At 43.5% G+C, this 21,938-nt stretch overlaps 1 protein-coding gene across 1 annotated transcript in view; it reads left to right on the top strand.

The window, feature by feature from the left end:
- The first annotated feature begins 3,212 nt into the window (after positions 1-3,212).
- wdr11 (WD repeat domain 11) overlaps positions 3,213-21,938 on the top strand; it is a 35,468-nt gene continuing 16,742 nt past the window's right edge. Inside the window, exons 1-16 of the mRNA XM_031905518.1 lie at positions 3,213-3,399; positions 6,547-6,658; positions 6,807-6,960; positions 7,608-7,781; positions 7,953-8,139; positions 8,388-8,553; positions 10,181-10,295; positions 12,281-12,479; positions 14,040-14,140; positions 14,990-15,169; positions 15,490-15,574; positions 16,118-16,224; positions 18,179-18,254; positions 18,546-18,654; positions 19,546-19,670; positions 21,563-21,710. Of these exons, the coding sequence (XP_031761378.1) occupies positions 3,314-3,399; positions 6,547-6,658; positions 6,807-6,960; positions 7,608-7,781; positions 7,953-8,139; positions 8,388-8,553; positions 10,181-10,295; positions 12,281-12,479; positions 14,040-14,140; positions 14,990-15,169; positions 15,490-15,574; positions 16,118-16,224; positions 18,179-18,254; positions 18,546-18,654; positions 19,546-19,670; positions 21,563-21,710 (2,124 nt within the window). The 5' untranslated portion in view covers positions 3,213-3,313. The remainder of the gene's footprint in view (positions 3,400-6,546; positions 6,659-6,806; positions 6,961-7,607; positions 7,782-7,952; positions 8,140-8,387; positions 8,554-10,180; positions 10,296-12,280; positions 12,480-14,039; positions 14,141-14,989; positions 15,170-15,489; positions 15,575-16,117; positions 16,225-18,178; positions 18,255-18,545; positions 18,655-19,545; positions 19,671-21,562; positions 21,711-21,938) is intronic.

Here is a 21,938-nt window from a genome sequence, read left to right as displayed (position 1 = left end):
TGGGGGGCGTCTAAGGGATTTCCTGGTCGTTTAATACCAAACAAACTGGGTTGCATGCAGTGCACCAAACCTAAGTTGGCTCCCTTTAGAAAAAGTTCAAGAACCCCTGGCCTAGCTTGCTGGCTTATACCATGTTTGAAAAACAATTAATATGCCTTTGTTTTAAAGGTAATGAAAGAAGGCCCAAAAAGATGAAGTAGGGCTTCACATATGAAATGTTTTATGCAATATATTTTTATAAAGACCTACATTGTTTGGGGATAAACTCATTGGTTACAAGGAAGTAACCTTTTCTAAAATTGTGCAACGCTACACATTCTGTTGCTGTATAACTGGCCCAAATGAATATATGCTTAGAATGCAAATGTTACCTGGTTCACCATAATGTCAGTGTGAACATGCAGAATATTCTGCCCGTGAATTTCACATATGATTTTCTATTTTTTTTCTATTAATTATTAAAAATGCATATTTCTAAAACAGTTGCAAGGTAGGGGATTGGAAATGAAGTCCAGCAATCACAAAGACAATGCAAATAGTATTTGTTATAACAAGGAAATCCCTGTTCAGTTGTAAAGGCTGCTGTGTGCAGGCATAATAATAAGGCAATAATACCAGACGGCTCTTCTCATTAATTACATTAAGCTCCGAAGGCATTGGGGGTTTAGAAATGAATAATTACCAGTGGTGTTGGTTAGAATGTTTCTGCTGAGGATATGACCTGGATTCAAGACTGTATCCAGAAAATATAATCTGACACAAAAGTATTTACACAAAGGGACACGAAAGAAAATTAAAAAAGAAAAATAAATTTAAAAATGGGCCACTGGGAGCAACGTCAAAGGTGGCGCTGAGCAACATGTTGGTTTGGGAACACTGCCCTAGTGCAACCCTGCAATTTCCCCCATATGTAGCCTGAAGGTAGTTCCAGGATTCAAAATGAGAAAAAATGATTGTGTGCACCAACACCTTACTAAGCACTTCCATGCAGAATTTCATGGCTCTAACAAGATGTACAGTATTAATCACCTCAAAGACTACCAGTCTGGTTCCCTGCTCTCATGCTGTATTTATTAATATTGGGGACAAACATCACCGGCGATGTTGCCCATAGCAACCAATCAGCAGGAAGATTTGAACAGCCACCTACAAGTTAAGGCAGCCATACACGTAGCAATTACGATCTTTCCAGCAACTACTGGTCGCTGGAAAGATCGTTCGTTTACCCCATTGATGTTCAGTGCTGAATCGTCAGATATAGAGGTAGAAACAATAGGGATTCTACCTCCACCTGCCGATTCAGCCCTAGAGGCAGATTTTGCCTGGGCGCCTTTAATGTCACCCAATGAAAATCTATTAACCTGCTCGATTGACGAGACAACCATATCCGCAGCCTTTGTGTTATCGATCGTCTTGTCGATCCGCCATACACGCACCGAATATCATACGAAATGGGGTTTCCTACGATAACAGTGTCGGACTGGCCCACCAGGATACCAGGAAAAAAAAAAGTGGCGCCTCCTGCTCCTGATCATTTAGTCTGTTTTTTGATCATTCTCTATTTCGGAATGGGAAGAAAGAGGATAAATAGATGGAAGGATAGATGCTAGCACGTAAATAAAAGAGACTAGGATAATAAAGAAGTTGTGTGAGGAAAGGAGGAAAAATCATTTGGAGAGTGGGCCTAGGGCAGGGGTGGCCCAAAAGTCGATCCTCTGTGGACTTTTAGTGGACCGCGTCTAAGCCAGGAAATGCGGAAGTGCGGCATGAATGCAGAAGTGCATAGCTTTTATTGGGTTTGTGTATGTACGCGGGGAGGAGCCAAAGACGATCGCCGCATGAAAAAGTCTGAGCAGCCCTGGTCTAGGGTCTAAGGTTTTCTTGTGGGCCCCTGGGTTCCCATTCCGACACTGTACGATAATATTGGTGCGTGTATGCATAACCCCCCAACTGTCCCGGTTTTTATAACGCATCCCGCTGTCCCAGATAGTTCAATGAATGTCCCGCATTTCCTTAATAGATTACGGAAATGCGGGACATTCTTTGAACTATCAAGCACAGCGGGATGCGCTTGCTGCAGCCGGCCGCTCCGGCTTCTTCTGCGGCTCTGCTTCTTGTGCGGCGGCGACAGGCCCTTTTATAGGGTGTAACGTCATTATGCACGGGGCGCAACCTTATAAAAGGGCCTGTCGCTGCAGAAGGAGTGTCTATGGGGGCTGCTGTGTAAGGGGGCACTGTCTATGGGGGGTACTGTCTATGGGGGCATTGTGTATGGGGGGTACTGTCTATGGGGGCTATTGGGGGCACTTACTATGTGGGCATTGGCTATGGGGGTACTTTCTATGGGGGCACTGTGTATGGGGGCTACTGTCTATGGGGTCAATTGGGGGCGCTTTCTATGGCGGTTACTGTCTATGGGAGTACTGTCTTTGGGGGCACTGTGTATGGGGGGTATTGTCTATGGGGGCACTGTGTATGGGGGGTACTGTCTATTGGGCCATTGGGGGCACTGTGTATGGGGGCAAAGCTGGTACATAGTTATAACTCACTTATAACTGACTGCCTTCTCTCTATATTTGTATTTTATATGTAGGAGTTGCTATATTGTTTTCCTTTGGTAGTACAGTATAAGGGTATAGCACATTTTGCATCTGATCCCGCCAAATCTTTTTGCTCCTCTTTTCATTTTTCAAATGTTGGGAGGTATGGTATGGCCAGCTTTAGAAGACAAAAAGCAAATAGCTTATTGGTTGCTATGGGTAAAATCACCAGTGATATTTGTCTCCAATGTTAATAAATACACCCCCAAATGATAACAAGAAATAAGGTCTCAAAAAGGGTGGATCATTATCTCCCTCCTGACATGGGGTACCATCCCCTCAAACTCAGCCCCAGGGATGTCCTAAAAGTTCTGAAGTTTCCATATGCTAGTAGCTGCAGAACAGCTGAAGGGCTGCAGGGTTGCCATGCCTGATGTACACACTCATATAACTGTTCATATAATGTGTACTTTCTTCAGCTGTCCAATATGCCCCAGTGATGTTTGAGGCTACAAAACCCTTCCTCAGAGCCCAACCCTAAACAGCCCTAGCTGTAATTATCTGTAGACACAATGGCTGCAGAAGGACCACGCTGTAAACCAGATTAGAACTAACTTTATAATAATGCCCTCTTTCAAGATGGCCGCCGCGGTATCCCAGACAGTGGAATCTGCGCCTGCACGGAAGCGGCTGCAGGATGTGACAGGTGCCGCCTCTGTATTTACCTCCGCTTACCACTGCGGGACACTTTTAGGGCTCACGGCAGGATAACCATGATCCCGTTTACCGTGAATATCAAGCTGTCCACCCGTACACTTACCGGAGCCCTTACGCAGCAAAACAAGGGGGCATTAGACTGGTGAGTTCGCTTCCGGGGCATAGGTCAGACTTAGTAAAAGTGCAGCTGGAGAGACTTCCACAGTGAATAATGGGGAGCCTAGGAAGCACTTAGGAGTTGCCCAGTCAGTTGTATAGCTTTATAAGAGGGCCCCACCCTTGCACATTAACCCACTGCAGTAATGCCTGTGCCCTTCTGTACCTGCTAGGGAAGGTTATAGGGAGGAGCTGAAATGCTCCTGGCCCCCAACTATTAAATGGGCCCCTTGGGGTATTGTATATACTAAAGAATAATATACTAATATATATATCAAGGCAGTGGCGTAAGTAGATGAAGACCAAAACAATAGCCCCTCTGCACTCCCCCATTATCAATATATATAGGACAATAAGACATTCTGTGCATTAAGCTGCCAAGCAATGCCCTATATTCAAGCTGGCCAACTATGTCACACTCACCCCCGGTCTGGCCAGTCCTACACTCACTCACCCCCGGTCTGGCCAGTCCTACACCCACCCCCGGTCTGGCCAGTCCTACACTCACTCACCCCCGGTCTGGCCAGTCCTACACTCACTCACCCCCGGTCTGGCCTGTCCTACACTCACTCACCCCCGGTCTGGCCTGCCCTACACTCACTCACCCCCGGTCTGGCCTGCCCTACACTCACTCACCCCCGGTCTGGCCTGCCCTACACTCACTCACCCCCGGTCTGGCCTGCCCTACACTCACTCACCCCCGGTCTGGCCAGTCCTACACTCACTCACCCCGGTCTGGCCAGTCCTACACTCACTCACCCCCGGTCTGGCCAGTCCTACACTCACTCACCCCCGGTCTGGCCAGTCCTACACTCACTCACCCCCGGTCTGGCCAGTCCTACACTCACTCACCCCCGGTCTGGCCAGTCCTACACTCACTCACCCCCGGTCTGGCCAGTCCTACACTCACTCACCCCCGGTCTGGCCAGTCCTACACTCACTCACCCCCGGTCTGGCCAGTCCTACACTCACTCACCCCCGGTCTGGCCAGTCCTACACTCACTCACCCCCGGTCTGGCCTGTCCTACATTCACTCACCCCCGGTCTGGCCAGTCCTACACTCACCCCCGGTCTGGCCAGTCCTACACTCACTCACCCCTGGTCTGGCCAGTCCTACATTCACTCACCCCTGGTCTGGCCAGTCCTACATTCACTCACCCCTGGTCTGGCCAGTCCTACACTCACCCCTGGTCTGGCCAGTCCTACACTCACCCCTGGTCTGGCCAGTCCTACACTCACCCCTGGTCTGGCCAGTCCTACACTCACCCCTGGTCTGGCCAGTCCTACACTCACCCCCGGTCTGGCCAGTCCTACACTCACCCCCGGTCTGGCCAGTCCTACACTCACCCCCGGTCTACTTCCATGCCGGAACCCAGACGGCAAGTTGCAGGTAAAACTTAGTCCCTTTGTTAAATGTATATTGAAGCAGTAGAATTCTTAATGAATCACATAAGTCAGTGTAGGACTGGCCAGAAACGATGAAGAAGATTTGTACGGAGCAATCCAACACTGCTGTTAAAAAATCTTTATCATTATTTTATAAATCTCTTGAAAAACATATTGTGCACATACAAAAACATTTAAGCGTGTGGTCTCTTTTTTGTATGTGCACAATATGTTTTTAAAGAGATTTATAAAATAAAGATTTTTAACAGCAGTGTTGGATTTCTCCGTACAAATCTTCTTCATCGTTTCTGGCCAGTCCTACACTGACTTATGTGATTCATTAAGAATTCTACTGCTTCAATATACATTTAACAAAGGGACTGAGTTTTACCTGCAAATTGCTTTCAAGGTTAAAACCCCATATGGTTGCCCCTCTTATTGGCTCCACTGGGATCACCTGACTGTAGCTGGGAAGGGTGGGAGCTACAACATGGAGCTGGCCACTGCTCCTGTATAAACTATAGCAAAAAAGGGAAAGTTGTGCTCAACAAGCCCCAAACTATTGGTATGGTAACCTATTTTACCAAGATCTACCGAAATGACTCGGTGAGCCCCCACACTCCTGGACCCCCCTGGGACTACAGGGCCTACTTCATCTGTAGTTTTGCCCCTGCTGCTGTATCAGGACTACATAGTTCATTTTGGCTGGAGAAAAGGCAATTGCTGTCTTGCACCACAGAGGTCCTAGGTTTGATTCCAGCAAGGGCACTGTCTTCAAGGAATTATGTATTGTCTCCCTATCCGTTGGTGTGTTTCCCCCGGTCAGCTAACCCCATGCTGTTGTCATTAGGGTGATAATGATTTGAAAGGAGATTGTATGTTCTCCCTGTGCATGGGTTTCCTTTTGGTACTAAAAGTGTCAACTAAGCCTGTGTCATTAGGGTGATAACGATCCAGTCCTGGATTAAACCTAATTCTTCACTTGAAATGGTAACATTTTCAATAAAGTCTTAAAAATGCATTTGTTGTCCTAATTTTTTGCTATTATAAGGAAAATTGTTTTTTTCCCCTTAAGCTCCAGCCCACTTTCCCCCCTAAACAGGGTAATTTGTTCAAATAGTGATAATGAGCTCTGTATAAACAAACCACTCCCTTACCTAAGCTGCAGCCTCTGTTAGGCTTTGTGAGAAGGCGTAGCTCATTATACAGATGGCTTCTCTGTGGACTGGAAAGTGAAAGTGGTTTTAGAATTTTTTAATGCAGGTAATAACACAAACCATAGCCTTTTCCTATTTTAACGAATAGGTTAAAAAATATATTTATACTGCCACCAATAAGGGAAGAGTAATAAGAGTGTGGGACTTACATAGATGACCTGTTTTTCTCTGAATGCATTTTGAAATAGCAGAAAGAAGCATAGGCATCATCTGTTTGTTTGCTGTTTAATTAAGCAATTATTCACACAGTCACAGTAAGTACGTTCCGCTGTCATGGTTATATTTTACCTTTGCCCGTGCCCTTGTTCAGGGTCTTTGAAATTATTTTACAAGGTATTGCCTGAGACTTTGCTTGCTGTTATTTAACCATTTTAGTGTTGGAGGTCATTTCTTTGATTTACCTTGCACCGCAAGAGCCAATCCAAAATATTAAATCAATGGCACCGGCATTGTGGCAAAGATTATTAAATAATGTATTTAATGAGTGAAAGCTGTCACGCTATTTTAACAGTTTGTTTCTTTCTTGCCAGGGGCTGCCAGGGTCTCATTGCATATGGATGTCACACACTAGTACTTGTGGTAGATCCAAGCACTGCACAGACGCTACAGGTTTTAGAAAAGCACAAATCCAGTATTGTTAAGGTAAGGACTGCTGCTTCATGTGTTCGCTATTGGTACCAGTGCTGCTCCCGTGTACTAGTGGAGGCCCTCAGGCCAGGGCTTGTTGGGCTTTAGGGTCTGATTTATACTGCAGATACTCTATTGCTTATCACCTTATTACTTTGCACAGGTAAAATGGGCAAGAGAAAACTATCACCACAACATGGGCTCCCCTTATTCTTTGCGGCTGGCGTCGGCTGATGCCAGTGGGAAGATTATTGTTTGGGATGTGGGGAGTGGCACTACAAGGTGTGAAATACAGGAACACTCCAAGCCCATTCATGGTAAGTGTACATGTTGGGAAAATCACATTGAAATTCCAAAATTAAACCCCCGACCTTAGTCTGAATTTCTTTAGCCGCTGCTCAGCATTAAGGCAGTTTGCTTTCGGTAGGGGTCACAACCAACCCCAGAACCTAAGGTGACACCCGATGGTGCCCGAAATATTTGATCTTTTTCCACAGGATTGAAACAATTGTATGATTCCAGGTTGAACAATTTTGGGTGGAAAGAATTTAGACTCTGTTATTAGATGGCCATACCTAGTTGGTAGCTTCTTGGTCAGTGTATGGAACCAAACTAACATCCTTCCTGACCAATATCTAGCTATATATATATATATATATATATATATATATATATATATATATATAATATTATAGGCCAAGATATGTTTGCCAGCTTAGGTTATTCTGTTGGACAAAGACTTCACAGGCCAACGTTATGATCCAGTTGTTTGCACAGGGTCCACCCACATGGGTGGCCAAATTGTGGTCTTTTTTTGGTGGCCTCACCAAACGGTCAGGCACAGCTTTTGCCTAAAGGTCATGCATGTTTGTAATGACAAGGGTTGGGCCCAGCCTCAAGGTTTATCTTAGTAAGCCTAGGCCTCTGGTTAGTTATATAATGTATTTCTTTCTTATTCCCTCAGACATGCAGTGGCTTTGGAGTCAGGATGCCTCACGTGACCTTCTTCTGGCTGTTCATCCTCCCAACCTCATTGTGCTGTGGAACGCAGACACCGGTACCAAGCTGTGGAAGAAGAGTTATGCTGAAAACATCCTGTCTTTCTCTTTCAACCCCTTCCAGCCCTCTCATCTTGCTTGTGAGTAATCTCTGGAGGCTCTATGACTTTTTAGATCAAATATGTTCAATCCTTGACACTATAATTGCTTTAATGCAAGTCTCTTAAGAGAGCTGAAGATTGTCATTCATATTCATGACACTGGTACCCATAATTATATCAGTTTTTGTTGCTTTCTGTCTCTGCCCATAGTGCTCACCAGTGAGGGCATTGTGTTTGTCTCTGACTTTTCTCCATCTAAACCTCCAACAAGCAGCGGAAGGAAGGTGTATATATCCAGCCCTCATGCCAGCCCTGCACACACCAAACCAGTAACAGCTACTGGTGCCAAGAAAGCGTTGAACAAGGTGAAGATTCTTATCACCAATGAGAAGCCCAGGTGAGAATAAGCCACATTAGAATTCTATTTGCTGCGTTCTGTGTTTAGAACTGGGAACCTCTAAAGTTGTTTTGGAAAAGATACAAGTTGTGTGCTGTGAGTTAAAGGGAACCTGTCTTTGTGTTGCTGTTCAGCGCTAGAGAACTAAAGCCGTAAATTAGAGTGCATCTGTAATGGGATGATAAAGCCCTGCAGTGGTACAGCTGCTGCCGCTGATGATTACAGGCACATTTTTATGATTGTTTCAGTGCTGAAGCTGTGACTCTCAATGAGTGCTTGCAACTCTCCTACTTGCCTTCTAAACGCAATCACATGCTGCTGCTTTACCCCCGGGAAATTCTGATCTTGGACTTGGAAGTCAACCAGACGGTTGGTGTTGTGGCCATTGAGAGGACTGGCGTTCCATTTCTGCAGGTATAATATGTGCATACCTTGACTAATTAAAAGAGAAAGTTCATTCACCATATAATGCTGAGAGTTTATTTTGGTAATTGGGGGGTTACATCCCTCCCTATTAGAATCCAGGTTACAAAATAGCTAACAGGCTAATGGCTCCCCAGACATGTTCTGCTTGGCATTTTAGTCATTGGCAGGCAGCACAGGGTTTGGGGTGCTTATCCACTGTAGAAAACATGCTGGCAAAGAAAATGCTATGTTTACTATTAGCCTTTGTGATAGAATCTTTTCATGACTACTACTACAGGGTCTGACTGTGCTCTTCACCTTGCACTAGGTAAAAAAAAATCCAATGAAAGGTGCATAGCTCAGCATCCACTGTCTCTCCCTAATGTGCTCCCACCACTGCCTCCTCATGAATACAGCACTGCTGAATGCAGGCAATGCTGTATTCATGGGGGGTTGCTGGTTGCTGTTCTCTGAAATGGAGTGAAGAGACCTGTGCAAATTCTTCTAGGGTTGAAGGCAGGGTGCTTCTTCATGCTTGTACATTCAGGGAGATTTTACAGGATTAAAGTTGGGTACCCTTGGGTCTGAGGGGCATGGGATGCTGTAGGCGTTCCACTATACATGAAGTGTAAGATAGTGTGTCTTTTTCAATTATCTTTTTTTTTTTTTTTTTGTTTAGCAGCTCTGCGGTTAAAAAAATACACATACTATCTGATTACTAAGGTCCTATACCCTAGCACACAAAGGAAACAACAGCAGGCAGGCACTTCTGGTATCCAAAAATATGTCAAAAAATCATAGGAAACAGCTAGTAGTATTCATTAAACGTCATCTTTTATTTAATCCATAAAAAACAAACAATTAGCCTTACGCGTTTCGTACCTAGGGGTACTTAATCATAGGCTAGCCCCTAGGTACGAAACGCGTAAGGCTAATTGTTTGTTTTTTATGGATTAAATAAAAGATGACGTTTTATGAATACTACTAGCTGCTTCCTATGATTTTTTTACATATTTTTGGATACCAGAAGTGCCTGCCTGCTGTTGTTTCCTTTGTGTACTCCTGTATGGCTCCCTAAGCTGAAGGTCTGGGGCATGAGCACCTGGACCCACCTATACTGGGGGTAAGATTCTACATATGTACTACAAGCTGCTATTCCTGTGAAAAAATATATATATTTGGCCTATACCCTAGCAACCAGGCAGTAGTGTAAACGATTGCCTGGAATATGAGTATAAGAGGGCCTGAACAGAAAGATAAGCAACAAAAAGTAACAGTAACATTAAAATGATAGTCTGAGGAAGCTATAGTTATTTGGTTGCTGGGGCCAGTGACCCCTACCCCCCAGCAGCCCGATAGCATTGTCAGTTGCAAAGTGGAAAAAGGGACAAGAAGGCAGCAACTAATTCAAAAGGCATACATTTAGATTGTAAACTCTACGGGGCATCCTCTTTTCTCTTTGATTCTTAACTTATTGCAACTGTACCTTGTATTTATTGTTATACTTTGTATTTATCTATTATTATTTTAATACCCCCTGTTGTATTAATCTATTCTACTGTACATCGCTGCGTACATAAGTAGCCCTATATAAATAAAGATACACTACCCCTTTAAAACCTCTTTCCCTACCTAGGTAATCCCCTGCTTTCAGAGGGACGTTCTCTTCTGCCTTCATGAGAATGGCTGTATAACGCTGCGCGTCGGGAGGCAAAGCTGCGGTGGCTTAGGAGCACCAAATGAAGAGACAGGTGAGAATGGAAAGTAGGACAAGATGTAGCAATAAATCAATATTAAACACTCAACTGAACTCTTGGGTGAAAACAAGTGTTAACCCCGAACTGTTACTTCATTCCCAGGCACAATCGCCTCTTTGATTTGAAGTTTAATTACCTGCCCTAATAGCAGCACTTGAGCGCATGTTTTATTACCATGGCAACTAAAGTCGGAAAGCAAACGACGGTGTAAGTTCCCAGCAACAGAAAGGGCATTCACATTAATTTAGTGCCTTGTAACAGCTGTCGGGATGTCAGACATCAGCATGGGACACCACTAGCTCAAGCCTTGCTGTCGAGAATTAATGAAAAGTTTGTGTCTCCTGCCGATCTGCTCTGAGCTCGGAGACTGTTTCCAGAAAAAGTTCCACAGAGCCCTCTGTTTATAGATACCTCCCCCCAGGCTTCTGCTGATGAGATACCTCATTTAATAAAGGGAAATGTAACTGATTAATTATATAATTTACTTTCTATTTATTTCCCATTATAGGCATTAAGACAATGAGAATATAGCTTTCTGTGTGCATAGAACAATGCTTCTCTCTTTATTTACTTTTTTACATAGGAGCTGGCATTTCATTTGCCTCGGATTTTTTTCCCTCAAACTTGTCATATGCCGAAGGTGCTATTTCTTTCTTAATTTGATGTGGCAAGCACTAATTCAGTGGCCAGTAAAGAAGGAAAAGAGAAAAACATTAGAACTCATTTACCAAGCTTGGGGGCAGTGTGCAAAAAACAGTGATTGCTTTTGCACACTGCATTCTGCTCTGCACTTTGGTAAATAGGCCCACTAAATAGTGACTGTCTATGGCATCTTACAGCAGCTCCTCTGGCATTTTCCACAATCCATAGATTGCCAGTCCGGGCCTGTAGACTGGCGTCTGCCCCATGTATTCATGAGAGCCAGGTGGGGAAGCACTTGGCTTCCCTCTTCCCTTACTTCTTCTGATGATCAAGTTGGTAGGTTCTAGTTGAAGCATCACACTACAAAGCCCTGCCCCCATAGTAAGGTTACCGCTTCAGGGACTGACCCTGGTTTGAATTGCCTGTCCCCATGGAAAACTGACCTCAGCAAGGGTCCCTACCTACCTGTAAGCTGTCGTCATGGAAACAGAGCCAACCAGTCAATCATTGGACAGGAGGAAGCCCACCTCCCCCTTCTCTCCTCCCACATCCTCCAAACCTTCCATGCCAGTTTTACTGAAGGAAGGAATACATACAAAATAATTTTGGAAATATATTATGATTAAATATGCGGCTGTGATGTTGATTGGTTGAACGGTAATGGGGGAGTGTCTGAAAAGTGGGTGTGGCAAAAAAAATGTATGTGTGTTTCACAGGCCCCTTCCTGTTCCCAGATTTCACTTTAGAAATCTTGTAACTTTATCCCATAGGGCAGGCAGTAAGTACAGGGCTGTTTTGCACCCACCTTCCTTGTGCTTTGCATTCCCTGCCAGATTTAAAATCTAGTGCAAGGTGTTGAGCGAAGATATACCTCTACCACAAGTGCTTTGAGTATAATGTGAACTTTCCCTTTAAGCAATCACCAATAGAATACAGTATTTAGTGTATGATATACATGAATGTTTTATTCCCTTCACACACAGCCTGGTATTTATCATTATTCAGCCTTATCTGCCATCAGCTGCTCCCATTTTATCTTCATTTCTTTGTATAAATGGAAATAAGCAGCAGAGAAATGCTCTGTGCAAACAATAAGTTATGCCTCTGTATTTAACTATCTATTTAAAGAAGATAAACGGAAGCTAAATATACTGCTTAACCATCCCTGACCTTACTGTATTATGGAAACATCAATTATGGTTTAAATGGAGGCTGTTTTGACAGTTTCCTACAATTGGGTCAGTTATTTGGCTTGTTTCAGGAGTTCCTATGCACATTTTGAGGCAGCAGATATCCCTATAGTATATAATGAATCCTCCTTTTATTGTGGTTTTCAGATTCTGACCCAGTGCCTGAAATGACGTATGACCTGCGCTGTCAGTGTGATGCTATTCGAGTGACAAAAACCGTTCGCCCTTATTGCATATCATGCTGCCCCATAAATGAGAACTTAGCAGCCTTGATCATCAGCGATGGACGTATCATGATTTGGGAACTGAAGTCCAGCGTGGCCGGCAAAAAAATGAGCAGCGTCAGGTATTCTTGTCCCTTCTCGGCTTTAATTCACACTGTTTCATTTATGTCTATCATACTTGTATTTCTTAAAAAGAGCCAGATAACAGTAGCGGCGCCTCTAGTGGTCATAATTAGCATTGTTACTTTTTTGTTTTAGGAATCTTGAGGTATTGCTCAGCCCAGGCATATGTGTATGTTACAATAGCTGCCACTAGAAGAAATGTGCCCAATCATTTATGTCATAGTAAATTAATGTTCAAGGGAAAAATGCAGTTTTTTAGAGATAATTAAAAGTAAAATATACCACCCCTCCTTTTTGACATGAGCTCTTTCAGTTGGGCTTATGTTGAAATGGTGCGTAAATACTGTCTGAACTATAAGAAATATATATATATATATATATATTTTTTTTTTATGTAGACAGGCATACCTGATTCTACAGACTGAAAGAAAACCATTACAGTCTGGCTGTGCTGTGGCGACTAGGTCTCCGCCCCACCCCTTGTTCCACTGTGAACTGATGGATTCTGGGACTTGGAAGTCCCTCTGTTTTCCAGAGAATCTGTGCACCACCCACTGTGGAAAGCAGAGAGACTTCAAGTCCTAGAATCCTTCACAATAGAACATGGTGAGGGTGGGGTTGCTTTACACTGTCAGCATAGGGGATCAGTATTATGGTTTCCTTTCTGTCATTTCTGAATGGAATCATGTACTACAGGGGGTATATTTTCCCTTTAACTGAAGCTTTGATTGAATGAAGTAATATATCTGTGAAGTAATTATTAACCTTTTGTATCATGGCTTTAATATCAGCTTACAGATGTGCATATTTTGATTACAAGCTCCATGTTTTTTCGCTAGCTTAATCAAGCTCAGCAGTAACATCAGAGCAGATGACTAGCAGTGCTAAGCTAGCTGTTAGATTATCTATTATTCAGAAAGTCTGCAGCACAATAAAATGTGGTTTTGTAATCATAGAAGACATAAAATCCACTTTTAATGAGAACTATATCCGTACAGAGAAATAGGCTCCAAAAACCACACCTTATTTTTTTGTTTCTTTCCACCCCAAGGCCACCTTTAGCAGGGAAGATCTGTGCCCCAGTAGCCCCCCATATTCTTTCCAGCTGATTCCCTGCACATGCTCTGGGCTGCGTTCAATTGCCTAAGCTTAGGGACCCACTCACTATATTTATACAATGTAACATTTACAATACAAGGCTAATTATTAATTTAGATTCACATTACACGGGCAGTATAGAAACCATTTTGTATAATAGGTTATTAATAATCAGCCCTGTAGCATCAGCTTCTATGACGTATGTTTTTCAAACAACCCCTAGCCAAGGGCAGACTGAGCATGTGCAGTGCCACTCACACTCCAAAAGTAGCCCAACAAGGGGAGCTGCTGTGGGCAAATTTGAAAGGCTGGGTCATTAAGTTTAGTAAATAAAATACAGCATATCCAGCCGTATTCTTGATTATGCTTTAGTTCTCCTTTAACACTAAAAGTGCTGCACAAACATTAATTTACTGCTGAGTTATTAGTACTTCATGCTAATGGCCATTTGTCTTTCACAGTCCCAGCTTGGGTGCTTTATATGCCCCCCTTTCGTTTTGTGGGAAGCCAGTTGGACCCATGCAGAGAAAGCTTCCTGATCTTTCACTGGATAGCATGATAGGTAAGGTCCTGCAAAACTTCTATAATAACCCAGTTTGTGACTGTAACATTAACATAACAGACAGCAGTAATGTTTTGCCAACTAACCTTCTGTCCCACGTTAGCAAAGTACTTCCCATTCGTCTCAGTGGGATCTAAACCTGTTCCTAAGGCAGATTATGACTAGTAAGTACAATGCCACATCTGCAGGAATTATCATTTACTCACTGGGAACTCATAAACATCATAACACTGTATATCAGTGGGATCAGTAGTGTTTATTGGAAAGCTCCAATAATCTTCCTTGGCTTCTAAGGGCAATGACAGACAGGGAGATTAGTCGCGGGTGATTAATCTCCCCCTGAAATGCCATCCCACCGGCGAGAATGTAAATCGCTGGTGGGATGTCATACACCGTGATTTGCCGAAGTCACTGAAGTTTCCTCTCGAGTCAACTCCCCGTCTGTCACAGCCCTATTTCTCATACCCTAAAGTAACCTCAGATTAAAACATCACAGTGCTTACAAAGCAGTGAGCTGCAGGAAGCACCTTTCCCAGGCAGCTACTCAACTTTGTGTGTATTGTGACACACATTGATTTATTTTTTAGGCAGTGCTAAATCCAAAGTGAGATCGAGAATTGTTCTCGGTATTAGTTCTAGTACCTCTCTGGAAGTTGTAATATGAAATATGGAGTGGTAAAATAATAGTCATTTACTAATATATTAGCCCAAATGCAAATATCCAGATACAATATAGATATTTTCTCCAAAACCGCAGTATGGGCACTTCTGGCATCTATTAACAAGTCTGTTGTTGATTCAGCAGGGTTCCCTGTGATCCATTAACTTTTCCCTCCTCTCTTCCTGTAGCTGGTCAGAGCACGCTTGCTGGAGATTCTCTGCTCTCTGGGAGCCCACTCCAAGAAGTACACCTCAAGTTTCTCCTGACAGGCCTCATCTCTGGGCTTCCACAGCCACCATTTGTAGTAAGAATGTGTCCCCCGCTTACTACCAAGAACATTACACAGTACAAACCACTGATGGCTGTTGGTATGTTCCTTCCTGTCTGTTTTACCTTTAAGCTCCACTGAGGGAAAATTCCTGAGATCTTCCCGTGTATCACAAACCAAATAAATAATAAAGTAGCAAAATATTACCGATACATGAAAAAACACAGTTCTAATGGCTGTGACCTTATATTAGAGGCATTGATCTTGTTGCTCGTGTAAATATTTAGCTCCATTCATGGGATACCCTGCATACACATGCAGGGACTTATCCCTTCTCAGAGAGTAGTGCCCTTACCTTATCCCTTACCTTACCACTGAGTTCTCCAGACAAGAAACCAATCCTTATTGCTTCCATTACAGGTACCAGCACTGGCTCTATATTAGTCTATAACCTGACCAGTGGACTTCTGCACAAAGAGTTAAACATCCATTCTTGTGAGGTCAGGTGAGTATGCTCTTAGCCAAAATGTGTACGTTTCTTAGTGGTCTGAGTTGCTTTAAACTTTGCAAATAAGAACTGGAAATTGGGTCTGCCAGCACATTCCCTTACTGTAAAACTGAATTAAGCACATTTACAACATAACTGAATGGAGACCTGATCCAGTGACTGACTTAGCTCTTTTGTAAAGAAGGCTTTGATCATAAACAGTATATATCTGCACCATGGCCTGAGCCATCCCATGTTCTAGTATGACGAATGGGTAGATGTCAGCCTGGCACAGCTTCAGCCTGAGTGCAGATACAAGGAGAGGAGCAGAGATTCGCCGGAAAATGCCTTCTTTTATGTTTTACGAGCCACTCCACTCTGCTTTTCTCCTCTTGCTTACAAAATGCAGGTGGAGAGAAGCAGATCAAATGCCAGGTCTGACTTTGCCTTAATGGTAACATTGCCAAAAACACATGACAGTACAGTATGGTCATAAACAAACTGCAGCCCCTGCCATTGTGTCACTTTTATTAATCCAGCACACTTTGCTTCCACCTACAGAGGCATTGAGTGGACCAGTCTCACAAGCTTCCTCTCCTTTGCAACCTCCACCCCAAACAACCTTGGACTGGTCAGAAATGAACTCCAGTTGGTGGATCTTCTTACAGGTGGGCTTTTTCTTTTTTTTTCTTGTCATGTTACTCATTTACAGTTACTGATTTATCAGCCACATAGTAAAGCTACCTTTACATTATGCTAATACATTATGTTGATTGTTCAATAAAAACAGTTGCTTTGACTACAGCTTTATAGGTAGGAAGGCTAATTCACAATGCCCCACATAGTGTGGAAAGTGGGAAAAAAAACATGCTTTATTCAGAAGGGGTGGGAGACATGAAGGGTTCTTCCTACCTTGTGTGTAATTCTGAGGGTCAAGCTAAGAGTAGAAGGGCACACAGCCTGCATCGGAGCTCTGTCCTTACTGCCAGCCTTAAAGGTGGCCATACACTTTAAGATCCACTCGTTTGGTGAGGTTGCCAAGTGAGCGGATCCTCTCCTAATAAGCCCACTTATGCATGGACGATATCGGGCCAAAATGATCGAATTAAGACAACGGGCATAGGTGCCATTCAACTAACTAGTGCGGTCCTTGATCTGAATCAAATCAAACCCGTCCAATTGAGATCTGGGCAATGTCAGGCCAGTTATCAGTCAGGGAGGTCTGTCGGTGGTGCATACATGGGCAGATAAGCTGCCGAATCAGTCTATAGGACTGGCAGATTTTTCATCCAGTGCTCATTGCAAAGCGCAGCATGAAGGGGATGGGGGGTGCAAGAGTTCCTAGAATGAGCACTAAGGGGCTCTTTTATTTATCTTTCTATTCATGCCCACTTTTATTTACCTCTCAGCTTATAATTCATAACCACTGCCTGGTGGCTAAGGTAAATGGGACCCTATTGCAAAGGGGGCAATAGTTTAGGCACCCTAAGTGTGTTGAATTACTAATTTTTTCCCCGTGGGTTAGTACTCCTGCTCAAAAAAAAATTTGCACTAGTCTGAAGTTCTAAGTGCCACCTTACCAGTATTTTCCATGGCTCCCGTGCACCCATCGCATTTAAATCACCCAAGTTGGTGCTGCACTGCTACAATTTTTTCCAAACAGGAACGCTGCCATTTCACCTTACCCCCTGGATAAATCCCTCTGGGACCTGGCCCTAATGGGTCCTGCCCAAAAGCGGAAAGATGGGCAGTGATCAGTGCTGAAAAAGTAATAAATGCTCAGCAATTATGTATAGTGGACAAATAAACAAAAGGAAAAACCACACAGTTCACCCCAGTGATTATGCAAAATAAATAGAACAAATATATGTGAGCTCCCTGTTAAGTAAGGAATAAAAGTAAGTGAAGGTAAAGTTAAAAGTTAATTTATTAGGACAAGGATTAAACCTAATGCGTTTCATGCCTGTTGGGGCACTTATTCATAGGTATGAAATGCGTGATAAATGGCACCCTACCTGCTGACATTCAAAATGGTTAATTAGTTAAAAAATTAAAACAAATTAGCACCTCTTGCAAATTGGTTAAGAATTTCGTTGTCTGCATTATACTAAGTGTTAATTTTAAAGCTAGATAACCTATTATCTGCAGCACTTGGTATACAAAAACACCCATACCCCTTTATATTACTGGTGTGGGGTTTGCAATGTGTGCACTCTGACTGCATCATCTGTACATGCAGTTTTCTGCCCTATAGGGACCTGTACTGCTTCATATGATGAAATATGCCATGCCTCTCCTTATACATGCTCCAGACACTGGGTGCTGTTCAGAGCCCTCCATAATCTGGTGCCTGATCATAACATGCTGGTATATTCTTTTGGGTATTTAGAGTAAAACATGGCAGTGCCAGCATTGGTAATAAGATGATAGAGAATAAAACTCCCGCAGAGTTTGCTATAGTTTAAACATGCCATTATAGCCTGTACAGATTCATTTAATGAGGCAGGGCCGGGGCAGGTTGCATCCGTCAGTCCGGTCAGCGTGCCAGCAGTGGGGTTAATCAGATTGTGCTTGGCTGAGACAGAATGAAGTTTGCCGTGCATCCTCTTCTCTTCTCTGCAGGGAGGAGTATAGCATTTCGAGGAGAGAGAGGTATTGATGAACAACCCATGGAGATGATTAAAGTGTCTCATTTAAAGTAAGTGCCAGATACCGCAGGGAAGGGAAATGATTACGAGAAAGCAATTTGAACACATGAACTCACCCCCCCAGTCCTTAAGGCCAACTGCGCCTCTCCTTTATAATTTTATTCAAACTTCTGGTTTGATTTAGTAGGGAAATACTGTGCTAAAAATGAAATGCTTATGGCGCCTCCTTTCCTTCCCCAACATATCCCATATGATAAAATCAACTGTCGGCTAAAATTTGTGCGCCAGAATGTTCTGTTCCCGGGTGCCCATTAACCATCTGCCCTTGATTTTTTTTGCAGGCAGTACTTGGCCGTGGTGTTTAAAGACAAGCCCTTGGAATTATGGGACATTCGCACTTGTACTCTGCTGCGGGAGATGTCTAAAAGCTTCCCTTCTGTGACAGCCTTGGTAAGGCAAAATAATGCCCTGAAAGTATATAATCTCTCGCCTGCATCTCCAACCTTGCTTCCTGATTGGTTGAAGGAATGCTCTCTTTATTTATTTAATTTGTAATGGTGTAGCAACGCTACAAACGTTTGATTTAAAGGAGAAGTAAAGCTCAACAATGAATAAGTCTAAACATATTACACCATATGTAGCAGGGGAGATCTGTGCCCCCAGCTGCCCCCCATCTTTTCTGCTGATTCCCAGCACATGCTCTGGGGTTCTGCCACTTGCCTGAGCTTTGTCACCATTTCCCTATACAAAATATCTGTAAATAATATAAGAGCCCAATACAAGGCAATTGTTAATCCAGTTTCACATTACATGGCAGCATAGAAACCAGTGCATTCTGCATCAGAATTGATTAATACACAGCCCTGTAGAATCGGCTTCTGTGGCAGATTAAACTAATTTTCTACTTGATTTCCAATGACCCCTAAGCTCATCTTCTCAACAGCAGTCCAGAGCCCACTGAGCATGTGCAGTGCCACTGACACTCAAAAGATGGCCTAGCAAGGTCGAAGATAGGAAGCTGCTGATGACAACTTTACAGGCCTGGATCATTACTGTTATAGGGTTGCTGGCGAAGCAGCGGAAGTGTGTATTCAACCTACATACTTTTTGGATTAAGACATGGTTGAATCACGTGCTGTTATATACTGGCCTACACAATACGTTACACATTGTTCTTGGGCAGAATCTAGCACTTTTTTTGATGACTACACTATTACTTTGAACTGTAATAAGTTCTATAACTTGTTTGCTTTAATGCTGGCTGGGTGCCTACTGTTGCATATGTACTGGCTCCGCTCTAATTGTCCATTCAGTTAACAGCTTCTATTTCATGTTTCCCAGGAGTGGTCCCCATCCCACAACCTGAAGAGCCTCAGAAAGAAGCAGATGGCAGCCCGAGAGGCGATAGCACGTCAGACCGTCTCTTCAGACACAGAATTAAACAGCGCGGAGTCTTCGGTCATAAGGTGAGGCGTCTGGCAGCTTCATACCTACACGGGTAGCAGAGGTGACAATTGCGCAAAATTCCGTTTTTTCTTTATTTAAAATTCCTTCTGTTGGTCCTTTTTAAGGGGCCTTTTTTTTTTTTTTAGCTCTAAGCATAAAACTATGATAGTTTTCCTTATGATGACAGATGGTGAGATAAATGCTGTTTTGCAGAGCACTAGAGGGAATCACTTTGGCGCCCATCTCTTTCTATCACTTCTTATGATTACAGCCTCCCAGCAAGGACATAAAATGCTTCACCCGACTGCATAAAAGGAGGCTGTGCACCCTTACATACTTATTGTTGCTTTTCATGAAGGCATACTTGTACCATGGGTTTCTAGTATCTCATAGCAACCAGTCAGCAGGAAACCTTTATTGTCCTGCAGTTTGAAACCAAATGAATGATTGCTGTGGGTTACTATGCCTGAAACAAACTTGGTGCCTGTTATTATGTATGTGTTAAAATTAAATGTTATAATTGCTCATTTAGTCTTTATTGTTTAGGAGCAGGATACCCCTCCTCCATTTAATCCTGAGCTCAGTGAATAGGGTGGTGCTCAATGTACTTTTTGTTTAGGTAAAATAGGTGAGATCAGTGTGGCTGGCAATTAGTTAGGCAGACCCTAGTGAGTCTCATCAGTAACCTGCTCTACCAGGCTACACAGGTTCAAAACAACCTGTGTAGCTGCCACTTCTACTGTGTTCCCTGGCATTTCCTATACCCAGTGATTCTGGGCACAGTACAGAGGGTGTTTGGCAATGCCTAGGAAAGAGGGAAAAATATGGTGGTGCTCAGCACAAAGTGCCCTTGAGTGGTGCATATTTTAAACAAGAGTAGCACTAGTCCAGAGTAGCAACTAGAAACAAACACTTCCTGGTTCTGCTGAGTGACTAATACAGCTTAATAAAACAAACTGCCAGTCTACAGATTAACGTTCTGTATAATGAGCTGCTCCTTGTCTCAAAGAGTAACATATGCTTCAGTGCTGTAGCCTTACAAATCTGCAACTGTCTTTACAAATAGCTGGAAAGCAGTAGATAAGGAAGTTTTAAGTTAAAGCTAATAACATTTCCACTTCTACATAGATGCCTTAGGGCTATGACACATGGTGCTACTGAAGCCAGAAAATACGCTGCCATAGCCAATACTAAAAATTGCTTCTGCAAAAACACACAGAGACAATTATCAGCATTGTCTATTTTGTAGCAGTGACAAGTAGTTGGCTACAAGTAGCTCCATGTGTCATTGCCCTTAAGGCTATTGCCTCAAGGATCCTGCAGACAAACACAGGCCGAGAATCAGCCCCTGAGCATCAGCCTCCCTCTGCGTGTGCACCTGAAGCCATTTCATCAGCCCGGGTACAGGCACACAAAGTGGCTTTCATGGCCAAAATGTGTTTAGGCGGAGAAATCACTCCATGTGCTTGCACCCGGGCCGATGCGGTGGCTTCAGGTGCACACACAGGGGGAAGATGATGCAGATAAATGCAGGCTAATAATAAGCCCTGTGTGGCAGTAGCCTTAATTCCTATTCTGTTATGGAAACACTGATTTCTTAAAATGTTACAAGAATCTTTCATACATGAGCAGTTTTAGTGATAATGTCCAATTAACGCCTTTTTTTAAGCCAATGCTCTGATGGATGGGGGGGGGGTGGGGGGTGTGCCATACTGTACAAAATACTAGAACATAGAGATCTTATGAACAATTGCAGGTTAAATTCCGCTGTTTGTTGTCTCCGGTTGCACATTAGAGCTTTGCTAATTGGCCTCTTTGGCAGGAAATCGTTAAAGGGGAAATGCAAAGTAACATGTGTTGGCATCTCCCGGCCCGACAAGCTGAATGCATCGGTAATAACCCGGCGTGTTAGTCTCTTACAGGAGGCGGAGAGCAAGGCGGAGATGAGCCAGAATATCTCTGCGCGGGAGCACTTTGTCTTTACCGATACAGATGGCCAGGTTTATCACCTCACCGTCGAGGGCAACTCTGTCAAAGACAGTGCCAGGATTCCCCCAGATGTGAGTTAACCTGTATTGTTTGTGGCCTAAGCAGGCAATGCGCTACATACAGCCCCTGTTTAATGGAACAAGGTTTTAAAACCGTAAAGACAACTGCATATGTGGCTAGAGCACATTTTGTGCAATGGATGTCCTTATGGGAGTTGCAGTGTTAGTGTTGTGGGTTCCTGCCCAGGACCAAGGACACAAACTCCCTGCCTGCAAGTCCTTCCAGTTGCTAACTGCGCA

This window comes from Xenopus tropicalis, chromosome 7 (assembly GCF_000004195.4).
Source record: "Xenopus tropicalis strain Nigerian chromosome 7, UCB_Xtro_10.0, whole genome shotgun sequence".
NCBI lineage: Eukaryota > Metazoa > Chordata > Amphibia > Anura > Pipidae > Xenopus > Xenopus tropicalis.
This window is presented reverse-complemented; position numbering and strand designations above follow the sequence as displayed.